The 23438-nt window shown below is 30.6% G+C and overlaps 1 protein-coding gene across 1 annotated transcript; it reads right to left on the bottom strand.

Annotated features, from left to right (window-relative positions):
• Window positions 1-2274: 2274 nt before the first annotated feature.
• On the bottom strand, window positions 2275-23360 carry LOC125065443. The gene is made up of 4 exons (XM_047673025.1): window positions 23249-23360; window positions 22052-23169; window positions 3871-4068; window positions 2275-2352 (listed from the first exon to the last, which is right to left on the bottom strand). The coding sequence occupies exons 1-4, from the start codon at window positions 23358-23360 to the stop codon at window positions 2275-2277; spliced, it is 1506 nt and encodes a 501-aa protein (XP_047528981.1).
• Window positions 23361-23438: the final 78 nt, after the last annotated feature.

Genomic DNA, 23438 nt, shown 5'->3' with positions numbered 1-23438 from the left:
TGTAGCGATGTAAATAAAGCTTTAACGCATTTTAGGTATACTTTTTGGATGTTTTTATTGGTTCGCAACAGACGTGTGGTGTAAACAATGCGAGCCAAAACAGTCGTAATTCTTCTTCTTTATGGAGACTGGAACAGCATTATAAAACTACGTCCGTACGTCCTTGTCGTACTACTCGGTTAGAAGAACTTTAGAAACAAATTTTATTTTCATTCAAAATATAATAATAATTTTACATTTATTAAGACTATATTTGCTTTTAATACATTAACATTTAAACGAAATAAACGTTAAAGTGTTAATAACATGGTCTGCAATTTTTATGTGAGCTATTTTTATAACATACATATTTTACACGGCCATGTGTGTAAAATTATTCAAATGTTAAGTGTGTCCCCATCGATCATAGGATTGGACTTCTCAAATTTGAATTATAATTTCTGGTTGTTGGAAATGTATTCAAGGCTGAATGTTCATTTTGACCGGACTAAATATGACTTTAACTCTGAGGCCACGTACAAAATAAATACATACATAATAATGTTGAAACTTATAATAATAACCCAACATAAAAACACACAAACATAGAGGTAACTACTACCGGGTTCTGCAACACGATTTTGGCCTAAGATTGGGAAGTAACTTTAGGACACTTTATATCTGCTCTCTAAATCCCTTTTATAGACGATAAATATAGTCTGTGATTCAATATATTCCAATTTAGTGTGGCGATTTTGAGAGTTACTTAATTATTATTATTATATTATTTTTGGAAATTGTTACGTACGGTACGTTTATTAGTCAAAACTTTTACAGCTATCTACATTTGAATATATGTACCCTATGTGTAGGTATTTTATGTTTTCTTCGAATCACGCATTTCGCTGACGTATTTTCCTAAGTTAAATGAAAAATAGAGAGTGTGGGCATTTATGTCTTTTAAATGTATATATCGAAATATTGTAGTAAACTTAAAATATGCATAACTTCAAACTGATATATATGAAATGTTCAGTACAATTTCATCGCGTTTATATTCGTGTTCGTAATATCCTAAGAATTCTGAATCCTCAACGTCAACACTAACTAGAAGGATCTTATTTCCGCCTGAAATGCTGAATAAGAGAATTAAATTTACATAATATATTCTTGTTTCAGGAAACTAAATAACAACTATAAATCGTTTTCATGACATCGTAACATTTCCCTCAACGCGGTTATTTTTAACATGATTAACTTCTTATAATAATACGTGATGTATTACTCGGAATGCTTACCCGTAGAAAGTAATAAGTAATATTTTTCTATAAAATTTATATGTGGAGTGCTGCAGTCACATGTACCCGCACTAAGAGAATTATCGCTTATGCGTCTGAAAAGATACAGGCGTGTACAAATTACGCGACTTACTAATAATAAATAAAATTAATACCGTCTTCGCCCTTCTACCATCGGAAAACCAGACGGAGTAAGAGCGGACACTATTATAAGTGTTTTACTTAAACACGCACAGGCGTCTGTGTTTCCTGAGCATTACCGAGTATCTTAAAGGCCAGAGTGAATAGGCATATTCTAGGCAAGCGAAGTCCATCACAATTCACGACAATTGGATTGTGTCAGCACTTGTCAGGTATAATTGTAGTCAACCGCAAATAAAATAAAACAAAAATTCCTCAGTATTCTCTTTTTAAAATGATAATATTTAATTTCCTAAACACAAGTAAACTTATATCTTCATCATGACATATTACTTATTAAAAATAACCTAATGAATCAGAGCGATCGAACCCATTTCGTTGAATATTTAAAAATAACAAACCTAACATTTATAGCAAGCATCAAAAGAAATAAGCGAAGACATGATTTAACGCAGACATCAGTAAAGACGTTAGATAGACAGACGGACAGAGTGATATTATTTGTAATTACGCATATTATATTATTAAAAAAATACGACTATTACTGTAATTATATACATTAGTAATACACATATTCTAATGTTTCTAAAAAAAATATTCGCTCTTTTGAAAAAAAATTATAGATCACGTATTATTCTGCCTTCATTGGTACAGCACTTTACTAAATACTTTATTTACGTATCAGTTATGGTGTTCGGGTTGGAAACAGATTTATATCTAATTTCTTGGTATCACCTAGAGAACTTTTTTTATAATCAATAAAAAAGTTAAGAATAACATAAAAGTAATGTACAATAAAATGTTACCATAAAGTTCAATTAGCTCTATATCCTACTAAAGTATGCTAATAAAAGTTTTAATGAACTCTATCTTCAGCCCTAAAAATAGATATAATGTTTTGTTGACAGGCAAAAGTAGTTGGACAGCGCAGCACCTGCAACAAAATATAAACAGATTCCGAAAATATTGAAAGCGTGTTTTGCATGAACAAAAAAAGTAAAGTAATTTTACCTTTTACAAAAACTTTCTGGCGCTTGGTACAAACCATATTTACAGATTGTACATATTATTTATTCAACGTAGAAGCTTTTACTTAGGTAGAGGAGACAGACCTTGTTATAGCAGAGGTAAGTAGTCACACTCAATTTTTTTTCCTATAAGATCAATGATTTTTATATTATTTTCGACCTATTTTGTCATCTAATACGAGCGAACCTACATACATTACACGAACCCCGCAAATGTCTTGCTGGTTGAAACATCTATTTAATGTATATAACGTTTCTGACAGTCATTCAGAAAAAAATGTTTTGATGGATTTCTTGCATTTTAGAACCCCTTCGAAGGAATTTAAGGTGAAAGTTGGCTTGATTTTCTAGTTGAGTTAAGGGTTTTTATTAAATATTCTCATGCAAATAGCTATCACAAGATTAAAGACAAAAAAATATATATAACGGAGTGCCATGGAAGTAGTCCCTTTTAATATATATTATATAATTACAATTGGTAATCTAGAGCGATTAATTCGGAATGGAGCTATATGTAGCCTAGCAATGGTGCTGATTACGTTTTGACAGTGTCGCCATGCAGGGCACATCCGTAAAAACATTTGACTCGAAATTTCTTTGTAATAACACCAATTTGTATTTGTAATCTTAAAATATCTGCACTATTATTACATTATATTAAATACAATATATTCGAGGCTTTCATATTCAAGTCACCTGCATCTACGCGCTTATGAATGGTCAAATGTCGGATGAACAATAAAATCTATAGCAAGTCGATAACTAGTCATTTTTTTAAGATAAATTGAAGTTGGCTGCAAATTTAAGTTTAATTAAACCTTGCTAATTAAATACTGAAAAGTTTTCGAAACGACTCTACGAATAAAATTTACTTTGATTTGTTTTTTATTCAGAAGTTAAATGTTATCATTATAAATAGGTACCTAAATTTTTTTGTATCTATCTAATGTGTTGATTACATTCCTATAATGTGACTGAAACAGCAATTGATAGGTACTTGGCAAGAGATTTTCGTCACGAACTGATGGTCATCACCTTATTAAACCCTTCGAATACCCTTACCTCTATTTTCCTCTTATCAGAGATATTATAATACAAAATTAAATAGTATCATTTTAATATTGATTTCTATTGTAATATATCAATGACCTTTTCTGAACAAAGTTACCTAATTTGAGTCTTTGATGATTCACGAATTCTTATATCCAGACTTGTACATTATATATCATTATATAACTGAAGTCACGTGTTTGATTCGGAACAAGTAACAAATTAGAGTAGAAAAATTACCGCAACAAAAGTAATAATGTTTTCTTCCCTGCCCATTATAGTAAATGTTTATATAATATAATATATTTGATCTCTGACGTAATTATTATAAGTATTTTATACTTGAAGTAATATGAGACATGAGTAAACCTCACCATCATCACATCATCATCATCACTGCGGGGGTGCTCGTATCTAAGCGTAGCTAGCCGTAGAGGATGTGAGTGATCTCGCAACCCCACAGTTCTCATTAGTGCGGTCGGCATCACGAGGCTATCCCGGATGCCGGCCTCTCTAGTGAAAAATATACTGAAGGCCTCCACTCCAGGCATCCTGCCTGAAGCAAACTCTTCCTGAGAATGCAATTACTGGTTAATTCGTGCCCCATCTCTAAAAACATTTAGTTAACAATACCACTTAGGATACTAAATTAATATGTCCGTGCTAACAAAAAAAACCCTTAATCGAACCAGTTCAAATTAGAAGTTTAAGAACGGACAGCTTTAAGCAACTGGAACCACACAGCATAGATGAAAATCTTTTATCTTACAATTTATTTTTTCAAGAGAACCCTGAACTTTGTATACTTTTGATTTGTAAACATTTTTCATGTTCACTGAGCACCGTTGAAAGGTTTCCTTCAACCGCTATAACTAACTGAAATTAGACGAAAAACACGACTAGACTATTACTGTGTATTTTTCTGACATAGAAATCTTCAGTTCCCGCTAATTACTTTCAGGCTAAAATAATATATGTTCAATTTAAAAAATAATAGAGATTTATCTTCATATTATATAAATTTTTTCCATTGTATATTAAATATTCCATAGTATATACATGGATTGTTCGATATATACATAAGAGATCCGATTGCACTTACACTGGCCAAGTAAAATGAAAATTCTATTTGTAAGAACTAATACTCTGTTTTATTTATAAATACTAATCCTAATTAGTGTTTAGAAGTATAAACATAACTTAAGTTTTCAATTAGAATATGTCATCTCTTAAAGTTACGTTGACAAATATGTACAAGAGATCGTTATTTAACATCAGTACAGCTATTCTTTAAGACACTCGAAACATACCGCAACACAAGCGAGTGAGATACTAAGTGAATCCGTACAGATACGCAATATAGTAATCAAACGTATTTTTTTAAATAACGCCTCGTAGAACATTTGTAATAATAATCCATATATAATGAATATCGTAAAAAAAGTAACCATTAATAAAGCAAATGTACAGAAAGTAGAAATTTATAATAGTCGTATTTTTTTAAATAAGTGTTTAGTTTTATTTATTATAGGTAGATATACAATATAATAACTATTTTTATCGTAAAATGAGCCAAAAAGGAGTGTTTATCAAAAACCTTTTTGGGCGCCATTTTTCCAATATGGCGGCGGCACGTTCGGCAAAAATGTGATATGGCAAAAGAAAAAATACAAATGCGCCTCTATTTCTATCTCAAAAATACCAATTTAAAAAGATCTCTCATAACTTTCCAGGTAAAATTACCAAATGACTGAACTAATCGCTACATTCTATGATCTCATTCAATTAACCTAACTAAATATAAGCATAATAATTTATCAGAGCTTATTTTTCTATGTCCAAATAAAATTGCCATTAATTGACATATTTCATCCATCTTAATTTGCATGACGCTCTTTTTTTGACGTCATTCTTACTTATTTTTAGTTCAGTTAGCAATTCCTCAGTAACGCCTTGTATTTACTTATCGCGTATAAATTATTCTTCGACGCTTTTGTATAAAAAGTACATAAATATTAATTAAAAATAATAACATCAAGCGAAAAGTATGTACAACATAAATTAAATAGAACATTTCAATGGTGCAATTATTAGACTACTTTAGAAACAATCTACATATAAAGAATGTACGAAAAGGCAAATAATCTTGGCGGAAAATCCACGCCTATTTGTTTTGTGTATGTAGGACGAACAACTAGCAAATACCATACCAGCCATTTCCCATTAGCACGAAGACATAATGCTCGACTAACAAAGGTTATAATCCTATTCAAAATATTATTACAAATTTGAGATAAGCTGTTGAGAGTAAAATTTTCAATTAAATCTGTACACATAAATTCACTCACGAAAGCGCGCAAATCCATATTAAATTATTTTTTAATTAAGAAAAACTACAGTACAGTTTTTTGTAGACTAACTACTCGTATTTTTATTTTTTAATTCTATATAATTAATTTCTTTCATTAATGCCTTGATGTCAATAATTCTTATGTAAAGCGACGATTATTTATTTAAATATAGAAATAAAAGTATAAAATAAACTGAACAAATATAACCTCATTTGTATTTTACTATCCTTATTCATAAAATCGTCGCACGCACACTAACACATATTGTAAGCACGTGCGTCACTCACACGAATGTAAGCCGATATTTTAGCGTGGAGGGCGCAATTTCATGAATGAATATATCTTTGTATATGACTCTGGTATCTCATTTCTTCTTGATTGGTTACATATTCGTAGTTTATTAATATAATGTGCATATTATTGGACCTTAAGCAATGAATCGTAATCTTAGGCCGACTGCGAATCATTTTTATTAACTAAGCGTACCGATTTTATGCATTAGTTGCCTAATAATGTTTGCCGACAGAAGTTTATTAATGTTCCTAACAATATAAATTTATTTTAAAGCTATTTAATAAAAATGAAAGTAAATAAAGCCTTACTTATCATTTTTATACATTTATAAATAATTCATCAACATCGATTAATCATTTACATATCAACAAAAATACCGAAAAGTTTGATGATTAAATGGAATATAATAAACACTTAATTCAAACCAAATCAAATGAAAATATATTTTATTCGAGTAATACTATACTTGAATAAAATATATCTTCATTCAATTTCAATCACTTTTGAATCATGTCACAGTATTTTATTGAGTGTAAAGCGTGTATATGTAATTGAGTGTAAAAATCTACGGTTCGAGAACGTAGATACGTCCGAACGTACCGTGTATGCTCTCAGAACCGACAAGAAACTAAGTAGCTTACTCTTTTTCTTTAATAAATTTATAAATCAATCTATATATTATTAAATTTATATATACTTTTTGTATCAAAATGAATGAGTACTTACGAACTACATGGTTTTTATCTTTGACATAATATTAGATAGTGAAGCTCTTCAATGCTAACCTTCCAGTGACTTAAATACACATAAAAAGTTCGACGAAATCAGTAAAACCGCTTTGAACGTTTTCAGTTACATACATATACAAAAGATTTATATATATATAAAGATAAGGATTCTTAACCTTTTTTATAATACTTATTGAAAGCGCGGCTTTACTCGCACAAACTTTGTAAAAGTTAATGGCACAAAAACCTTCACCCAGCATTTTACCTTACATACATTTATTAATTTCCCATACAAAATTACAAATCCCTTACACCCTCTTACCCCCTTCGTCACACCTGTAAGGTAAGATTAGCGTAATAAAAACAATCCTATATACTTCGCCGAGACTTAAACGTTTTCTATACTAAATTTCATTTAAATCAGTTCAAGCGTTTAAGCGTGAAGACATAACAGACACTGTTACTTTCGCATTCATAATATTCGTAGAGATTAATCATATCACATACGGTCTCAAGGTTAATAGAAGATGACCATTTACCATTTCAAATAGAAAATAAGCACTAGAACCAAATTCACATTTAATTTATCCGTATTAATATTATAAATGCGAAAGTCTGTCTGTCTGTCTGTCTCGCTTTCACGCCAAAACTACTGGACCGATTTTAATGAAATTTGGTACACAAATAGTCTAGAGCCTGAGAAAGGACATAGGCTACTTTTTATTTGGAAAAAAGTGCTGTAAAGGGGTGAAAAGGGAGATGAAAGGTTGTAAGTTGTTGAAAATATGTGTCATTTTTAGAACTAGAAGCATAAAACTTATATTTAAGGCTATATATAACATATCATGATACCCACTAAAAAGGGAATTTTGGAAATTCTACCCCTAAAGGGGTGAAATAGGGGTTGAACGTTTGTATGTTGTTGTTGAAGCATGAAATTTTATTTTTGTGTTATTGATTAAAAATGAGTAAATACGTATTTAAACGTTTCTTGATATTTTACGCCTAAGGGAAGAAATAGAGTTTGACATTTCGTATACAGATTAGTTTAGAAGTCCGTCATTTTTTAAGGTAGACGCTAGAAATTATATTTTTTGGGATACCGATTAAAAATGAGTTGATTCGCATTTATGCGTTTTTGAATATTTTACGCCTAAGAAGAGAAATTTTTCGTATATAGGATAGTCTGGAAGTCCGTCATTTTTTAAGTTAAAATGAAACTTTATTTTTGGGCTACTGATTAAAAATGAATGGATACGTATTTAAGCGTTTCTTGATATTTTACGCGTAATGGGAAAAATAGATGTTGACATTTCGTTTACAGGTTAGTCTGGAAGACCGTCATTTTTGAAGTTAGAAACAGGAAACTTTATTTTTGGGCTACTGATTAAAAATGAGTTGATACGTACTTAAGGATTTCTTGATATTATACGCCTAAAGGAAAAAAGTAGGGGTTGACATTTCATATACAGGTTATTATGGAATTCCATCATTTTGAGGTTAGAAGCATGAAATTTTATTTTTGTGCAGCCGATTAAAATGCGTTGATTCGCATTTAAGCGTTTCTGGATATTTTACCCTAAGGGCTGAAATACATACATCTTACATTAACGTAATATTTTAAGTTAATTTGTAAATATTTACAAATTAACTTCAAATGCTTATTCTACGCGAGCGAAGCCGCAGGTTACAGCTAGTTATATATAATAAAAAAGCTATTGAAATTAAAGATATTTGCTTTTTATGTAATTAAACAGGAGAATTAAAAAGATAAATATTTTGGCCTGACACATTACTATAAAAGCGAAAGTTTGGATGAAATTTGGAATAAAGATAGCTTATACAATATACATATTATATATAACACAAAGGCACATGCGGGCGTAGCCGCGGCCAGAAGCTAGTAATTTAATGACGTTGACAACCAATATTATGTGAAAATTTTATCCGGCGATGTTCCTTAGTGATTAGAAGATATTTCCTTTAAAATTATACATAATTTTAAAACGCTTTAGTTTTTTTTTAATATGACTGAAATAATTAAAATGATGGTGATTCATGAGCTGTCAGTAACAGAACTCTCATCGCTTTCACGGTGAAGTGTGAATTTTATATTAATTTTATAGCTTTAATTTTTACCATAGATAAATTGGATATCCATAACAGATTTTTTTTTGAAAATTAAATTCTTGAAATTGAAACTTAGTCTTAAAAGATAAATTCTTATTATATGGTCCTTAAAATTGTATTTATATTTCGCTAAGGAATATATCAAAATATCTGCAACTGTGAGCATATATATTAAATTCAGTTTACAAATGAAAACATCAATTCTTTATTAGTAACTATTACACCAAACTGTCAAACCAACTATCCACTTTTTGACAGTTGCCTTAGAAAGTAAGTAATTAATTTAATTATTTTATATATAGAGTCTGTAATGAATATAACACTAAATTTTCCAGCATTGATATATTTACAGAATCAGTTGCTAACTTCAGGAAATTTGTGTTAGAACCATAAAACCCAGATCTTTTATTTTTTTTAAAATTTGCCCTTCATTCATTTTTTTTTTCTTATTATTATTATATTAGATTTATAATTAATTTGTTCTGCTCTTAATATGTTTTTAGTTATAAGTGGAAAATTTACTGGTATATGTGCTAATTTTTATGTTATAGCTTTAAGAATGACTTGTACTGTTTGTTTTCCTAATAAAGTAAAATAAAATAAAAAAAATAAAAAAAGCTCTTGCAGATTGCGTAAAAGTTAACTTTAAAACATATAATTAAAAAAATCATGTAAACTGCCCTATCTTATTTAATTACCTAATTTATGACGTTTACAAGCATTTTTATACCTAAACAAACGTAATCACAAAAATCACATAAATGTATATCACATAAACATAATCACATTCTCGAGCACTAAGTGACATGATTGAATGTATTCGCTGCAGATAAATAAATCGAAAATAATCGTATTTGAATCATTACTGAAAAACGTGTGACATTTACTCACACAAAAAAAAATATTTAAAGGTAAAAGTATGGTTTGGTAAATCGTACATTTTAAATTGAACAACCAAATAAATATTATAACGTTTCAGTAAAATAATTATGTGTTGTTAAAAAAGCTTAATTTTTTTTATATATATAGCTTATTCTTAGTCTTCAGACAAGTTATTTCACAAAATTTGCCAAAAAAAAAAAAAAAAAAAAACAAAATATTAATATTTTATTTCGATATTTAAAACTTTCATAAAAAATATATACAAAAAGTGGTGTTTTTTAATATATATCCATCATTTAGATATATATTTTATGACAATGATGGACAACTGGGCCACCTGGTGGTAAGTGGTCACCACCGCCCATACACAATGGCGCTGTAAAAAATATTAACCATTCCTTACATCGCCAATGCGCCACCAACCTTGGGAACTAAGATATTACGTCCCTTGGGCCTGTTACACTGGCTCACTAACTCTTCAAACCGGAACACAACAATGCTGAGTACTGTTGTTTGGCGATAGAATATCTGACGAGTGTATGGTACCAACCCAGACAGGTTTGCACAAAGGCCTACGACCAAGTATAGATTGATATTTTATGAACGATTAAATTTAAATACCCATGACGTATGAATTTTTCACTTTCACAACAAATATTTAAAGCAGCGAAAAAAAATCGTTGTTTTTCACGAAAATTATATTTATAGATCTTTAATATAATAAAGTATACTTTCCCGAATTATTATTTAATATTAAGGCCAATCACACAAGAAAAAGAAACCAAAGAATATTTTTTGTTATAACGTTATTGTCGTTTATAAAAGAAAATATTTCAACTGTTAGTTATAAAAAATGATGTTAGAACAGTGGTCAAAATGAGATGTATGTATATCGTACTCGTAGATATTTATAATTTCATTTCGGATAAACATCAAAGTGATTTATAAACCTGATATGCAAATATTATTCTAATAGTCGCTTCAAAGGACGTCAGAATAATATAATTTACATTTTGTCAAAACAGAAGTAAAGTTGTAAAAACAAAAGGAAAGTAAAAATACCTCATCGCTCAGCTAAGCCCTCCTCCTCTTCATTTAAGGAAATGACTTGGAAATTATTCTACCTGCTCGAATGGATACATGTGGCAAATATAACTCCAACGCATGCCGGTTGCCTGACGATATTTCATAATTATAATTTAATTACATGAATATTCAGTGTTGGCTTATGTTGGAAAGGGTTCAAAAATGATCGGTTATGATTTGGGCCATCTCGGCTCTTTCGTTTTTGTATATACTTAGTGGAAAGGCTTTGTCCAAGCCCATCTGGGTTAGTTACACCCACTGATCATATATCCGACCATCAAACGGCAAAATTTATCATCACTTGGTAATACCAATGCTTATGAGTGGATATGATCACTTACCATCAGTTGGCCCATTTGTCCGTCCGCCAACTTAAACTATAAAAAAGCTCTGGTAATTGAAGACTGTGTTTCGTAATTTAATAACAGCCCAGTGTTAAGAAATTGTGTATTATGAGATTATCTGTCAAGACTCATTAGATTGTTATAATAGAAATATCAACCGATGACAATATTTGAGAACGCGCATCGTTCGATTTTCACATCTTACATAAACTATACTTTTTTTACGGTAAGCATTCCAAGATAACTGCACCATTTCACGCCAAACGGGTGGGGGTTCAGGATGGACTTTGTTCGGTCTCAGAAAGCTCAAATTTCGAGGCGGCGTCTAGTACTCGCCCCCACGCCAACTACTGGAAGGCAATTAGGACCAAAAGCAATAACACAATCAGAAGAAATACCGCTCAGACTCACTTAGCTGCACGTAGATTAATTTTTAATAAAATATACATAAAAACAACAGTGATCATGTAGTCTAATTTGTATTTTATATGTAAAGTTCACATATTCTAATGCACGCCAATAATTTACTGTTTAGGGGCGCTCTTTCGTTAACGAATAATACTACCAATTCAGTAACAGTACAGTTGAATTCAGTATCCTAACTAATGTTATCAATGCGTAAGTTGTTTAGTTTGTTACGATTTTATGACTTAACTACTGTACCGATCATCATGAAATTTAAACACAAATACACGTTGTGAGTCAGAAAGACCGTAGAGTAACCTAGCCAAAAAATTGCACCCCCCAACCTCACACAAGGCAAAATAAAAAATAATAGTTTGTGACCTCGATCGACATTGTATTGATAAACACAAGTAAAATCCATTGAATCATTTCGGCTAATCTTATGTACTTAGTTAATCTCAATAGTAATAATATTTTCATTTTGGTATTAGATGACTGGCGCTTATCTCACTACTCATCGTTATTTTGATGAAAAAATACCTTTGCTTGTACATGTATCATTTTTATTGTATTTTATTTATTTTATAGCTGGATGTGAATATGGAAGAAAAATGATATTAAAGTCAGGTGAACACAGATACCTGATTTAGCACTTACGCTCTTTGAGTTAGTTAGTTGTTCAACTAGAGCTAAAGTAACAAATATTATATAATTATAAGTTATGCTTTCTTCTAAGAAAATTTTCGTTGATGATTACTATCAACATCTTTAAATGATACTTTTATACATAATTAGTTAGCAATCCGCTTACTTTATAGATTTGGTTATATCTCAAAGCGTTGCGGTCAACTTATCGTCTAATACTAAAAATGTATTGTATTTGTTTTAAAGATTCCATATCAAAATTTGGACATAAAAGATAGTGATAAAATCTACAAGCTAATGTCGACAAACATAACGTATAATCAAGACAATTTAATTTAAATGTAAAAGAACCTACGAAATTACAAAAACAACTCGACATCTGGAAAAACTTATTGTCGCCAGATAAAAGATCGGAGTAAAAGTAATTATGAAAATTGATTTGAAAAACTATGATAGGTCGTATAGGAGATAGATTTATAGACAAACTAATAACAACAATGATCACACTAGCAATGACAGTTTAAATTTAATTTACATAATAAAAATATATGCATTCGATTTTTAAAATTCCAATGAGAGAGTTCTGTTAACAATTTAATATCTCAAACTATATCTCTTAATAGTGCAAGACCTATTTAGTAATAGACTAAAAAAATGCTATAAATCTTAAAAAATATAATAACAATATTTTCAATATGTTTATGTTTTGTAGCCAGACATGTGTAGACCATTGTGCATTAAACACGTTTGTAAACAAAACGGTATCTAAAATTATCTTCTTACCTTTATTTGAAAGAAAGATATTTATTATAAATTATCAAACAACATAATTTAAAACACCCACACATCATATTTTAATCGTTCGTTATTTCACTTAGGTTTTTTTCTCGTGAGTTAACTGAACCCTAGTCTATCGTTGTTATATATTCTATATTAAATTCCTTAGTATAGCAATAAAAGAAACTTGTCAAACGCTTTAGAAATTGAGAAAATACCGGCAAGCGCGAGAAGCGGGCGGTCGCGACGCGGCTAGACACAAACTCCCAATTTTTCGCGCCCAAAGATCCAAATTACGCCGTATAGACGTCACGATCCACAACGAAATTTAAAAGTTACTTTTAAACATACAGTAAATACTTCATAATAAATGAATTGCTCTTTTATTGATTACAGTTACTTTGTGTTTTTATGATTTATTCAATTAAATATACCCATGCACACAGTCAAATAGACCTGAATCTTTGACTGTGAAATCAAAATATAAATACGAGTACTTCTATTTGTAAACCTTTCACTAAACATCTCTGCTAAAGCCAATTAATTTTGGAATACTATATTTTATTAACAACATATTTTACCATTATAAACTTTGGTAAACTAAATTTAATCCTTCGTTCGAATTTATTCGTAAAAAACGTCCTTTAGATGCTTCCGGGCAAATACAAACAGCCTCAGCCGATTGATTTATTAAAAGCCGACGGTCACTTACGCCAAAACGAACTGTCGAATAAAATATTTATATAATCTTTTCTTGTACAACTAAGGTTTAATTGAAACTTTGTACTCTGTTAAAGTTAACGAGTTTTCTCTGTACACGCCATTGGGAGACCTTCCATATTGAATAAATCCCTTTGGTCGGAACAACTTAAAATTGTTTGTTAAAAAAAAAATGATATATATATCTCCTGCTTTTTATCCAAAGGTTTTATTTATTAAAAAGTTGTTTCAAAACTACTAACCTGTAGAAGCTTTTTCAAATTCTTGTGTTGATGATTGATTGATGAAGAATGATTTTTATGAAACTTTGACTTCACACATTGATTTTACGAGTGAAAACACAATATTATGATAGTCTCAACTTAATCACGAAGGTCTGATGATAGAATTTATATGTTGTGCCGAGACCTGAGTGGCGTTTGAGAGACTAAAAATTTTATTTATAATATTACAGCTTTGCCTTCAAGATTATTTTTGATTTATAAGCTGAATACTCCTGAGGAAAATACTATGAAACAAAAAATTAAAAACATTGAAAGGGCTATTTATTGGTGAGGTGGTTAAGAGAAATTAACTGGTAAGAAACCATGCAATAAGGATACTATTAGAATGACACAAGCTTGAAATCAGATTAAAAAATAAGAATTCTTAAAAATTAACATTTAAGACTAACGGGTTTATTTTAAAACATCAGCTGTACCAAAAAAAATCATTAGACATGCCCGAACCTTCACGACATTCTAACTTGAGGTAAGGAAACATGCTATTAGTAGTCTGTATTTAGAATATCAGTAGTAGTCTTATGAAATAAGGAAAAAGGATGGCCCAGTGGTTAGAACGCGTGCATCTTAACCGATGATTCGGGTTCAAACCCAGGCAAGCACCACTGAATTTTCATGTGCTTAATTTGTGTTTATAATTCATCTCATGCTCGGCGGTGAAGGAAAAATCGTGAGGAAACCTGCATGTGTCTAATTTAAAGAAAATTTTGCCACATGTGTATTCCACCAAACCGCATTGGAGCAGCGTAGTGGAATATGCTGCAAACCTTCTCCTCAAAGGGAGAGGAGGCCTTAGTCCAGCAATGGGAAATTTACATGCTGTTAATGTAATGTTAAAAAAAAGTACAATCACATGTAAGAATAGTGGGTCTTTTAGCAGAATAAAATAAAATAAAATGGTACACGTTAAAACTTTTTTTAACACACAGGCAAAGGGAGTAAAATAATGTTTTATTCAATTGAATACATTCCCAGTAATCTTTTACCGATTTCACCCAAGATTCTGTTTACTCAAATTATTCCTATTTTTGATTATGCCATCTGTTATCTTGGCCGCTAAGCAATTAAATGAATTTGCGAATTGCGTGTTCAATATCTTTATATTTAGCTTACATTTGTAATTTGTAAACATGATCGAAGTACGTACTGCTTAACTTAAGATATACTCGATAATCAGTACATTTAAAATCTAAATAGCACATTATTATTTAGCGTTATGGATGCCTTTCACGTTTTGTTTTATTTTTGCTAAATTTATGTCAATCCGATAACATCTATACTTCTATCTATACTACTCTATAAATCTGTAGAGTTTGTTTGTACACTAAATTTTTTTGTTGAATTTCGTCATAAATTATCGTTTTATGACTCACTGACATCAAGTTTACCATTTTTAAAATTTTTGACGGTCTGTCTGTCTGTATGTCATATATATAATGCCGTTTTGGCTATAACAACAACAAATTTTAATCATTAATTTTCTGTTTTCTTAAATAAATTAAGAAGAATTATTCAAGTGTGTGTAGTGTGTCTGCGTGTGCGTGCGGTTTGCGATTGTTTTTTGAAAATCTCAACTTTCATAGCGGGAAGTTAAAAAGTATTCTCAAAAATAAATTCGACTTTTCTGAAGTCTGCATAAGTGCAGTGAAGATTGCTGAATGTACTTTGTTTCAATTTGTAAACTGAATAAAGTGTTTTTATAAAAACAGATCACTATCTGTTTATCTGCCATTTGTCATAAATAATAATTGAATCGGCATTGCTTTTGTAATTTACATTACTTTTATTGGCTAGGATTCATCTACATCTTATTCTTATGCTTTAATGTTTTCTTGAATTGTTATTTCTATCTTCATGTAATTGATAAAATATTTTTTGAATAAGAGATTTTTGATCGAGTTGTCACTGTCACTGGTCATGTGGATTATTTATTTACCCCCCATTTTTGTTTCACCATCCAAAATATGGATAGTCACACTCACTTCATCATGGTTCGTGATGAACTTAAAGTTCTTGGTCATCCAGCTGCACCAAGTATGTACTTTTATTTTACGCGATCAAATTATCTCCTTAAAACGCATTCGGTGGATGAAGTAAAATAAAGTAAAATTCTCTTGCACTGGTCAAGACTTCCCTTTAAATTTTACTTTTTGTTGTTTTTGTATTTAGATTTTCACATGCCATGTATTTTTATGGAAACTGTGTGTGTAAAACGAGCTGGACCACGACATTTCGCTTTTCGACCTACGGGTTTTCAACGTCAAAAATATTGAACGAGTGACAGATGAGGCGGAGTCAGAGGCCGATTAAGTTTGTCGCGAAAATTCAATTTATTTTTAATTTGGCGTTCCTGTTATTAATTTTATTATTTTCTCTGTTGATTATCATTTTATTATCTTTTATAATATGCTCTTATTTATTTATATGTATTATTTATTTAACATTTACAAGTATACATATTAATTAAGTTTATGCTATAACTTTTATGAAATTTACTTTCTCATCCTGCTTATCAACCTCATTTCTATATTCTATATACATATGTATATAATTAGGTTAAGAAATTCTAATATTGTCCTTATAATAACAAACAAGTATTTTTTTTTAAATAATATTAATAATGTTCTATTAATATTTCAAGATCATTGAAAATATACGAAGTTCATATCGTATTTGTATTGATTATTTCATTTTACGATGTTCCGATCTATTTCTGAATCGGTTGATGTGATGTCGATTTAAGATTTATTACTTCGGTATAGTTTCGGAGCTCTTAGATCATTTAAATATTTTGTTAGTAAAAATCTCGTCTCGTTCACATAATCTACTACCAAACAGCGACACTAATAATTTTGTGTTTCAGTTGAAAGTATAAGTAAACCCGTGAAACTATACGTGTGATTGTAGAATGTAATTTATCTAAATAACAGATATTATTACACCTGTTGCAATGTGTTTCCATAGCTACAACGCTCAAGAGCATATTTTACATACCGAGAGGAATTTCATAAATTAAATAATGTTATAAAGTAACATATTTATATTTAGAAAAAAAAGTGTATTTCAATTTCGGTTAGGAACGTAATCAATTGAAAGGAAGTCGTTAGATGTGTAAGTAGGATACCGGGAACTCTTCCAATATTTACTCATATAGTTCAGCTATTCGATTCTGTAAGAATTCACTTGTATTTCTCTCGTGAAATATTGACAAACGAGTTACGGTGAACGCAATTGATACGTATAATCTTATTATTATTATCGGTCAGGGTCGCATCTGACTTTTAACGATCGTCTTTTGCGGTGATTTTCGAGATTCTTCTTACAGAATACCTACCTGTGTTTTTTCAAAGTTCCTGTAACGAACCAATCTTTCAGCTTTAATTACTAAGTCCTAAACGAAACGTGTTATATCGATTATTCGATTTAATGAATAATGAAATTAATGTATCTCCGTACATGGAAAATACTAGTAGATTATAATTTTAATGTGAACGTTCATGAAATTGTTAGTTAACTAGTTAGTTGAGCCGTAATTGTTATTATATTATACATATTGCTAATGAAATATTCAAATATTTGAAAATTTGTCGCTTGAACTATATCTTTGGTAATTATTGAGTTAACGGATTTGCTCGTAATAGTAAGTTAAGCTATGTTCAATTAGTCTGTTATAGATCTATTCAGTCACAAAGTCGTGCCCCTCCCCGTTAAATTATTATCGGCTCGCATTAGTACGAGTGAGTGACGATCGTGCTTACAAGATGTCTTAGTGTGTGTGAGACGACTAAGAGTAAAGACAGCAAAATAATTAACATTAGATTATTTTTTTTAAGCTCATTTTATTAAAAAAATCTCTATGACATTATGTGCCCACATTGTGTTGTCTATGATAATGGATGCGCTCTTCAACTTATTTTATAATTATGCTTAATATGATATTCTTAAGTATTTTTAAAAGACACTGATTTAAAGAGGCAGCTGTAAATAGCGGTTGTGGTAAGTTAAAAATTATAAATGGCACATTTAATAACTAGTTCAGCAGTTAAAACTAAGCAGTAAAGTAAACAAAAATGAGTAATAAAAAGTAATGAAATGGATCAGTGAATATATAATTGAGCAGAAAAATAATTAAATGGGCGGTAAAAATTATTGAACGAACAATTACGTGTGGGCAGTAATTAATCGGAATTTGTCGGTAAGAAATCTAGAGTAAGCTAAGCAGTAAACTTACCTCTTTTTTTTGTTTTACGAGGAGGAAATGCATTTACGCATGCCGTCCGGTCGGGGGTCTGGGACGGGTATGTGGTACTCAACCGGGGCCTAATGCGCCGTACCAGGGCCTAATGCCCTGTCCTACCTACTAAAACCATCCTCGGGTGTCCACCATGGTGTCGAGTGGTGAAGTAACGGGATCGCCAATGGCATGCAACCGCGTCCCCACCAGCGGCAGCCGTCGTAAGATTTGTTTTTACTAATCTTCATATTTAAATTTATGTATGTTTGCATATACAATTATAAATCCTACATACAATGCATTAACCAATAGACAAAGTTTTAAATTGATATAAATTAATTAAACATAACGGATTCATTAAAAGTACTATAATACCTCGCCTTATCATGATCTTGAACTGGTTCAAGGTCATGATTTAAACAGGAACTATTAATTTTGACCTAATCAAATTTAATATATTATACGACATTTTCCTACATATACGAATAGCAGTTTTCCCCGAAAGCAACCTAATCACTGGATCAATGCTTAACGAGCAAAGTTGTGTTCTACAGCTACGTCTACGTGGTTTTCTGTCATGAGAAAATAATATTTAGAAAACTACATAATCTGGTTGAATATTTAAAATTAACTTGTACGGAAATTTGTTAAATTTAATGAATATTATGGAATATAATAATATAGTGCAATATAATTAATGAATAGTTAAGACATAAGCAATCCATTTTTATTGGTAGCTGAATTTGAAAATAAGTAACGAACATGGATTAAATTCTACACAATACCCTGTTTAATATTAAAAAAACTATTGGTAGTTTAGAAAATGACGTCAGCGAACATCGGGAACAAATACGCAATATTTAATCTTAAAATTATTTTGAGATAGTTCACTCGGTCTATCGCATTATCATTATTTACAAACGCATTAGTAATTTAGTACGCATTCCTAAGTATAGTATTAATAGAGCTTTTATGAGTCACAAAACTAAAAGATAATTTTAAAATTACTCAGTAATCGAAAAAAATACAAATATAAAAAAAACAGTACCTAAGCTTATAAGTTATAACTAAAATGGTTTTAAGAGTGTTGATGTCACTACACTGTGTTTATTGCATTTTGGCTCAAGAAAGTTTTAATGAGAAAGTTACCCGTAAAGAGTTTCTTCTTAAAACAATAAATTAAATATAAGAAACTTTTTGTACAAAAACGTTAATTAAACGTCGTTTATGAGTTTTCTGGTTTATAGTTTTTAATTACAAAAAGGAGAAACCTTAAAGGATTATAGAACGCAGAGGAAAATAAAATATTAAACCACAAGAGATAATCATTCTCCGATAATGTACGAGTATATAAATGAGGAGTTTCCTGTACGCTATAGAATCCCAAGATTGTCACAACCTTATGCGCGTGACGCGTTAACTTTATCCTTCGATATAGATATATATATATATATATATATATATATATATATATATATAGATATATATAAAGATAATATATTTATTTTATTGCGAAGCTCCAATTTTTTATTATTTACAACATATATTCATTTGTATATTTGAACAATATTTTCGATAAGCATAAATTTTTATTTCACAATAGATAGTGTGAGACATGAGTGAAGTGCTTTCGATTAATCCAGCAGTATAAAAAGAAGAATACATCTAACTAAAAATGTATATAAGCTCTTATAGATTAAATATATAAAGGTGAAAATCAAAGATACACTTTCACATGACTTGTCATTGAATAACATTGAGTTATTGTGGACTAGATACATACTCAGTGTTATTTGTTTACAGTTTCGTATTGTCAGTAGCGTTAAAATGATTGAGGTTATGGCATGAAAAGTTTAATGTGTAACAAATGTTATAATTACTAATACACCTCATATAGAGTAAACGTAACGTAAACGTAAAACTATTTTTCACAGTACGCATATGAGAAAACAGAACAACCAAATACGATTATATTTTATTTGGTATAGTTTGGCGGACTAGCATATGGGCCACCTGATGATAAGTGGCCACAACACATATAGACAATGGTGCTGTAAGAAATATTAACTATTCCTTACATCGCCAATGCATCACCAACCGTGGGAACTAAGATGTTATATCCCTTGTGCCTGTAGTTACACTGGCTCACTCACCCTTCAAACAGGAACACAACAATACTGAGTACTGCGGTAGAATATCTGATAAGTGGGTAAAACCTAACAAGACTAGACTAGTATTAAGGTAAATATTTTAAGGCACATAGTTACAAAAAATTTAATTAATTTAATTTAATTTAACAGAGCATTAATTAGTTGCAATACACAGTATTTGAGGCTTTCAAAGAAGATTTTTTACATGACACAAACCACGATGCAATCCTAAACAAAACTGATAGAGATTTGTCTTTGCTGTCGATGGATAGATGAGCTTACACCCTAGTTATAAGACACAATCCTCGATATGTTGATTATAATGTGCGGGAATTACTTATCTCTTAGAACGAAACACTTGGTATAATTATGATAGAATTTAATGTGTAGCTTAGGTCATTTAATCATTAATTAGGTTTATAAATTCAAAATAATTATTAATCAGAAATAAATTTTATTTTAGTGAATGAATCAGCCCAATTTTAGCAATTTCCTTTGCAAAGTATGCACTAAGACAGCTCTTGATTAATATAACTTTACGCAGAATATAACACTCAGATTATTTTAGATCTATATCTATGATGTCATGTCAATTCGAAGTCTTGTTTATTTATCTTTACTCTTCCTGCCTACCATTGGAAGAGGTTATAGAGTCGAGATGGCCCAGTGGTTAGAACGCGTGCATCTTAACCGATGATTTCGGGTTCAAACCCAGGCAGGCACCACTGAAATTTCATGTGCTTAATTTGTGTTTATAATTCATCTCGTGCTCGGCGGTGAAGGAAAACATCGTGAGGAAACCTGCATGTGTCTAATTTCAACGAAATTCTGCCACATGTGTATTCCGCCAACCCGCATTGGAGCAGCGTGGTGGAATATGCTCCAAACCTTCTCCTCAAAGGAGAGGAGGCCTTTATCCCAGCAGTGGGACATATTCAAGCCACCGATGATTTTAAATGATTACAAATCCGATCTCTGTAAAGCTCGCTCTCTATTAGCATTTAGCATTAGCATTAGCAGCCCGTAAATGTCCCACTGCTGGGATAAAGGCCTCCTCTCCTTTGAGGAGAAGGTTTGGAGCATATTCCACCACGCTGCTCCAATGCGGGTTGGTGGAATACACATGTGGCAGAATTTCGTTGAAATTAGACACATGCAGGTTTCCTCACGATGTTTTCCTTCACCGCCGAGCACGAGATGAATTATAAACACAAATTAAGCACATGAAAATTCAGTGGTGCCTGCCTGGGTTTGAATCCGAAATCATCGGTTAGGATGCATGAGTTCTAACCACTGGGCCATCTCGGCTCGTTTTCGATTAAATAGCGTCTCGTTTTTTGATTTATTTGTCTTCGATTAATTTTTATCCGATTGTCTTAAATGCTTGTATACATTGTAAACAAACTGTGCCAAATTATTATTAATATTTTAATCGAATGGTTTGTTGCTTCATATTAACTGAAAGGAATTAATTGATAACAGAGGTGAAATAATTCATTTAATTTCAAAGTAAAAATAAAATGGTAACTAAATAAATTATCATGTTTTTAGATGATTTTAAGGATGACAATGAACAGTAACAATCTTTAATAACAGCATCGCTGTAGTAAACTTTTAAATCTTCTACTATACCTTCGACAAATTTATCGTTATCTATAACTTTTATGTAACCGTTATTTATCTTTTTTGCTAAATCAAAATCTTTTGTGCCACTGTTGTCATAATTTATTTTATATAATTTAGAATTTAACGTGCATTTATTTTTCGAACATTTATTTACTGACACATCATCGTCTGATTTGTCACTTTCTGAATACTCATCATCATCATATTGGTCATTCTCATCATCTTCAATCTCTTTAATTTCATCCGCATCTGAGAATAATGCCTCGTCAATGTACGGTTTCTTTATTTTCCTATGTTTTGGTAATTTTAAATCATTAATTACATCTGGATGGTAATAAGTTTTAAAAGCTTCTGTTGTTATTCCTAAGAAAAATGATGGGTAAACGAAATAAGGAAAGTACGTAAGAGAAACCGAATAAGCTTCAGTTCTTGTACATTCAGGTCTTATTGTCGAATAATGTTCTGTGTGTGTGCAAATTTTTTCAGTACTCGTTTGAGCTCCGATACCACGATGACTACAAATTGTATGGTGATTATTTCTCATACATGTGCACTGCCGCTTAGCTTGCTGAACGTGAGATAAGCTTTCCGTATGCAAAGGCATAACAGAAAAACTTCTTACTTCGATAATTTTATTTTGATTTTCAACTTCCATATCCAAATTACCGTCTTTATACAAAATTTCATTATAGCTTTGTTTATCGTTTGATAAATCCACAGATGTATAACTGCTAGCATCATCAAATTTTGGTTTAACACTTGTTACGGATATTCGTTCATAAATAGGCCATTTCTGATTTATTTCCAGTGTCGGAGTTGGTACATTATTTTTAAATGATAAATAAACTGATGATGATATTGGATCTTTCTCATACAAATGTTGCTTTATGGATAACATTTCGTTAGATAGCATCTTATCAAATATGTTTGATTTTAAGTTTGGAACTTTTCTTGAATTATTTATCAGGTTCAAGTAATAATTTTGATCTGTTGTGATTGATTTTATTGCGGTCAAAGTTTCTGTAACAAATATTACAAATATTAATATTTCATTAAATATTATATTCATTACAAAAACACGTATAATATACTAAAATACCATTAGATATCGAAATAACTTCATTATATTCTGTTTTGTCTTCTCTCTTAATGTTGAAACTATTCGTTTGAGATAAAAATAAATGCAAAACGGTATAAAACATAAGTAACATAACCAATATTAATCATGTCGTTCATTTTTTGTAGGTATAAATGTCTTTCAAAGATGTAAAAGTGTTATAGAGAATAAT

Source organism: Vanessa atalanta, chromosome 7 (genome assembly GCF_905147765.1).
Source record: "Vanessa atalanta chromosome 7, ilVanAtal1.2, whole genome shotgun sequence".
Classification (NCBI taxonomy): Eukaryota; Metazoa; Arthropoda; class Insecta; order Lepidoptera; family Nymphalidae; genus Vanessa; species Vanessa atalanta.
Note: the sequence above shows the minus strand (reverse complement) of the source record. Positions and strands in the feature narration are given on the sequence as shown.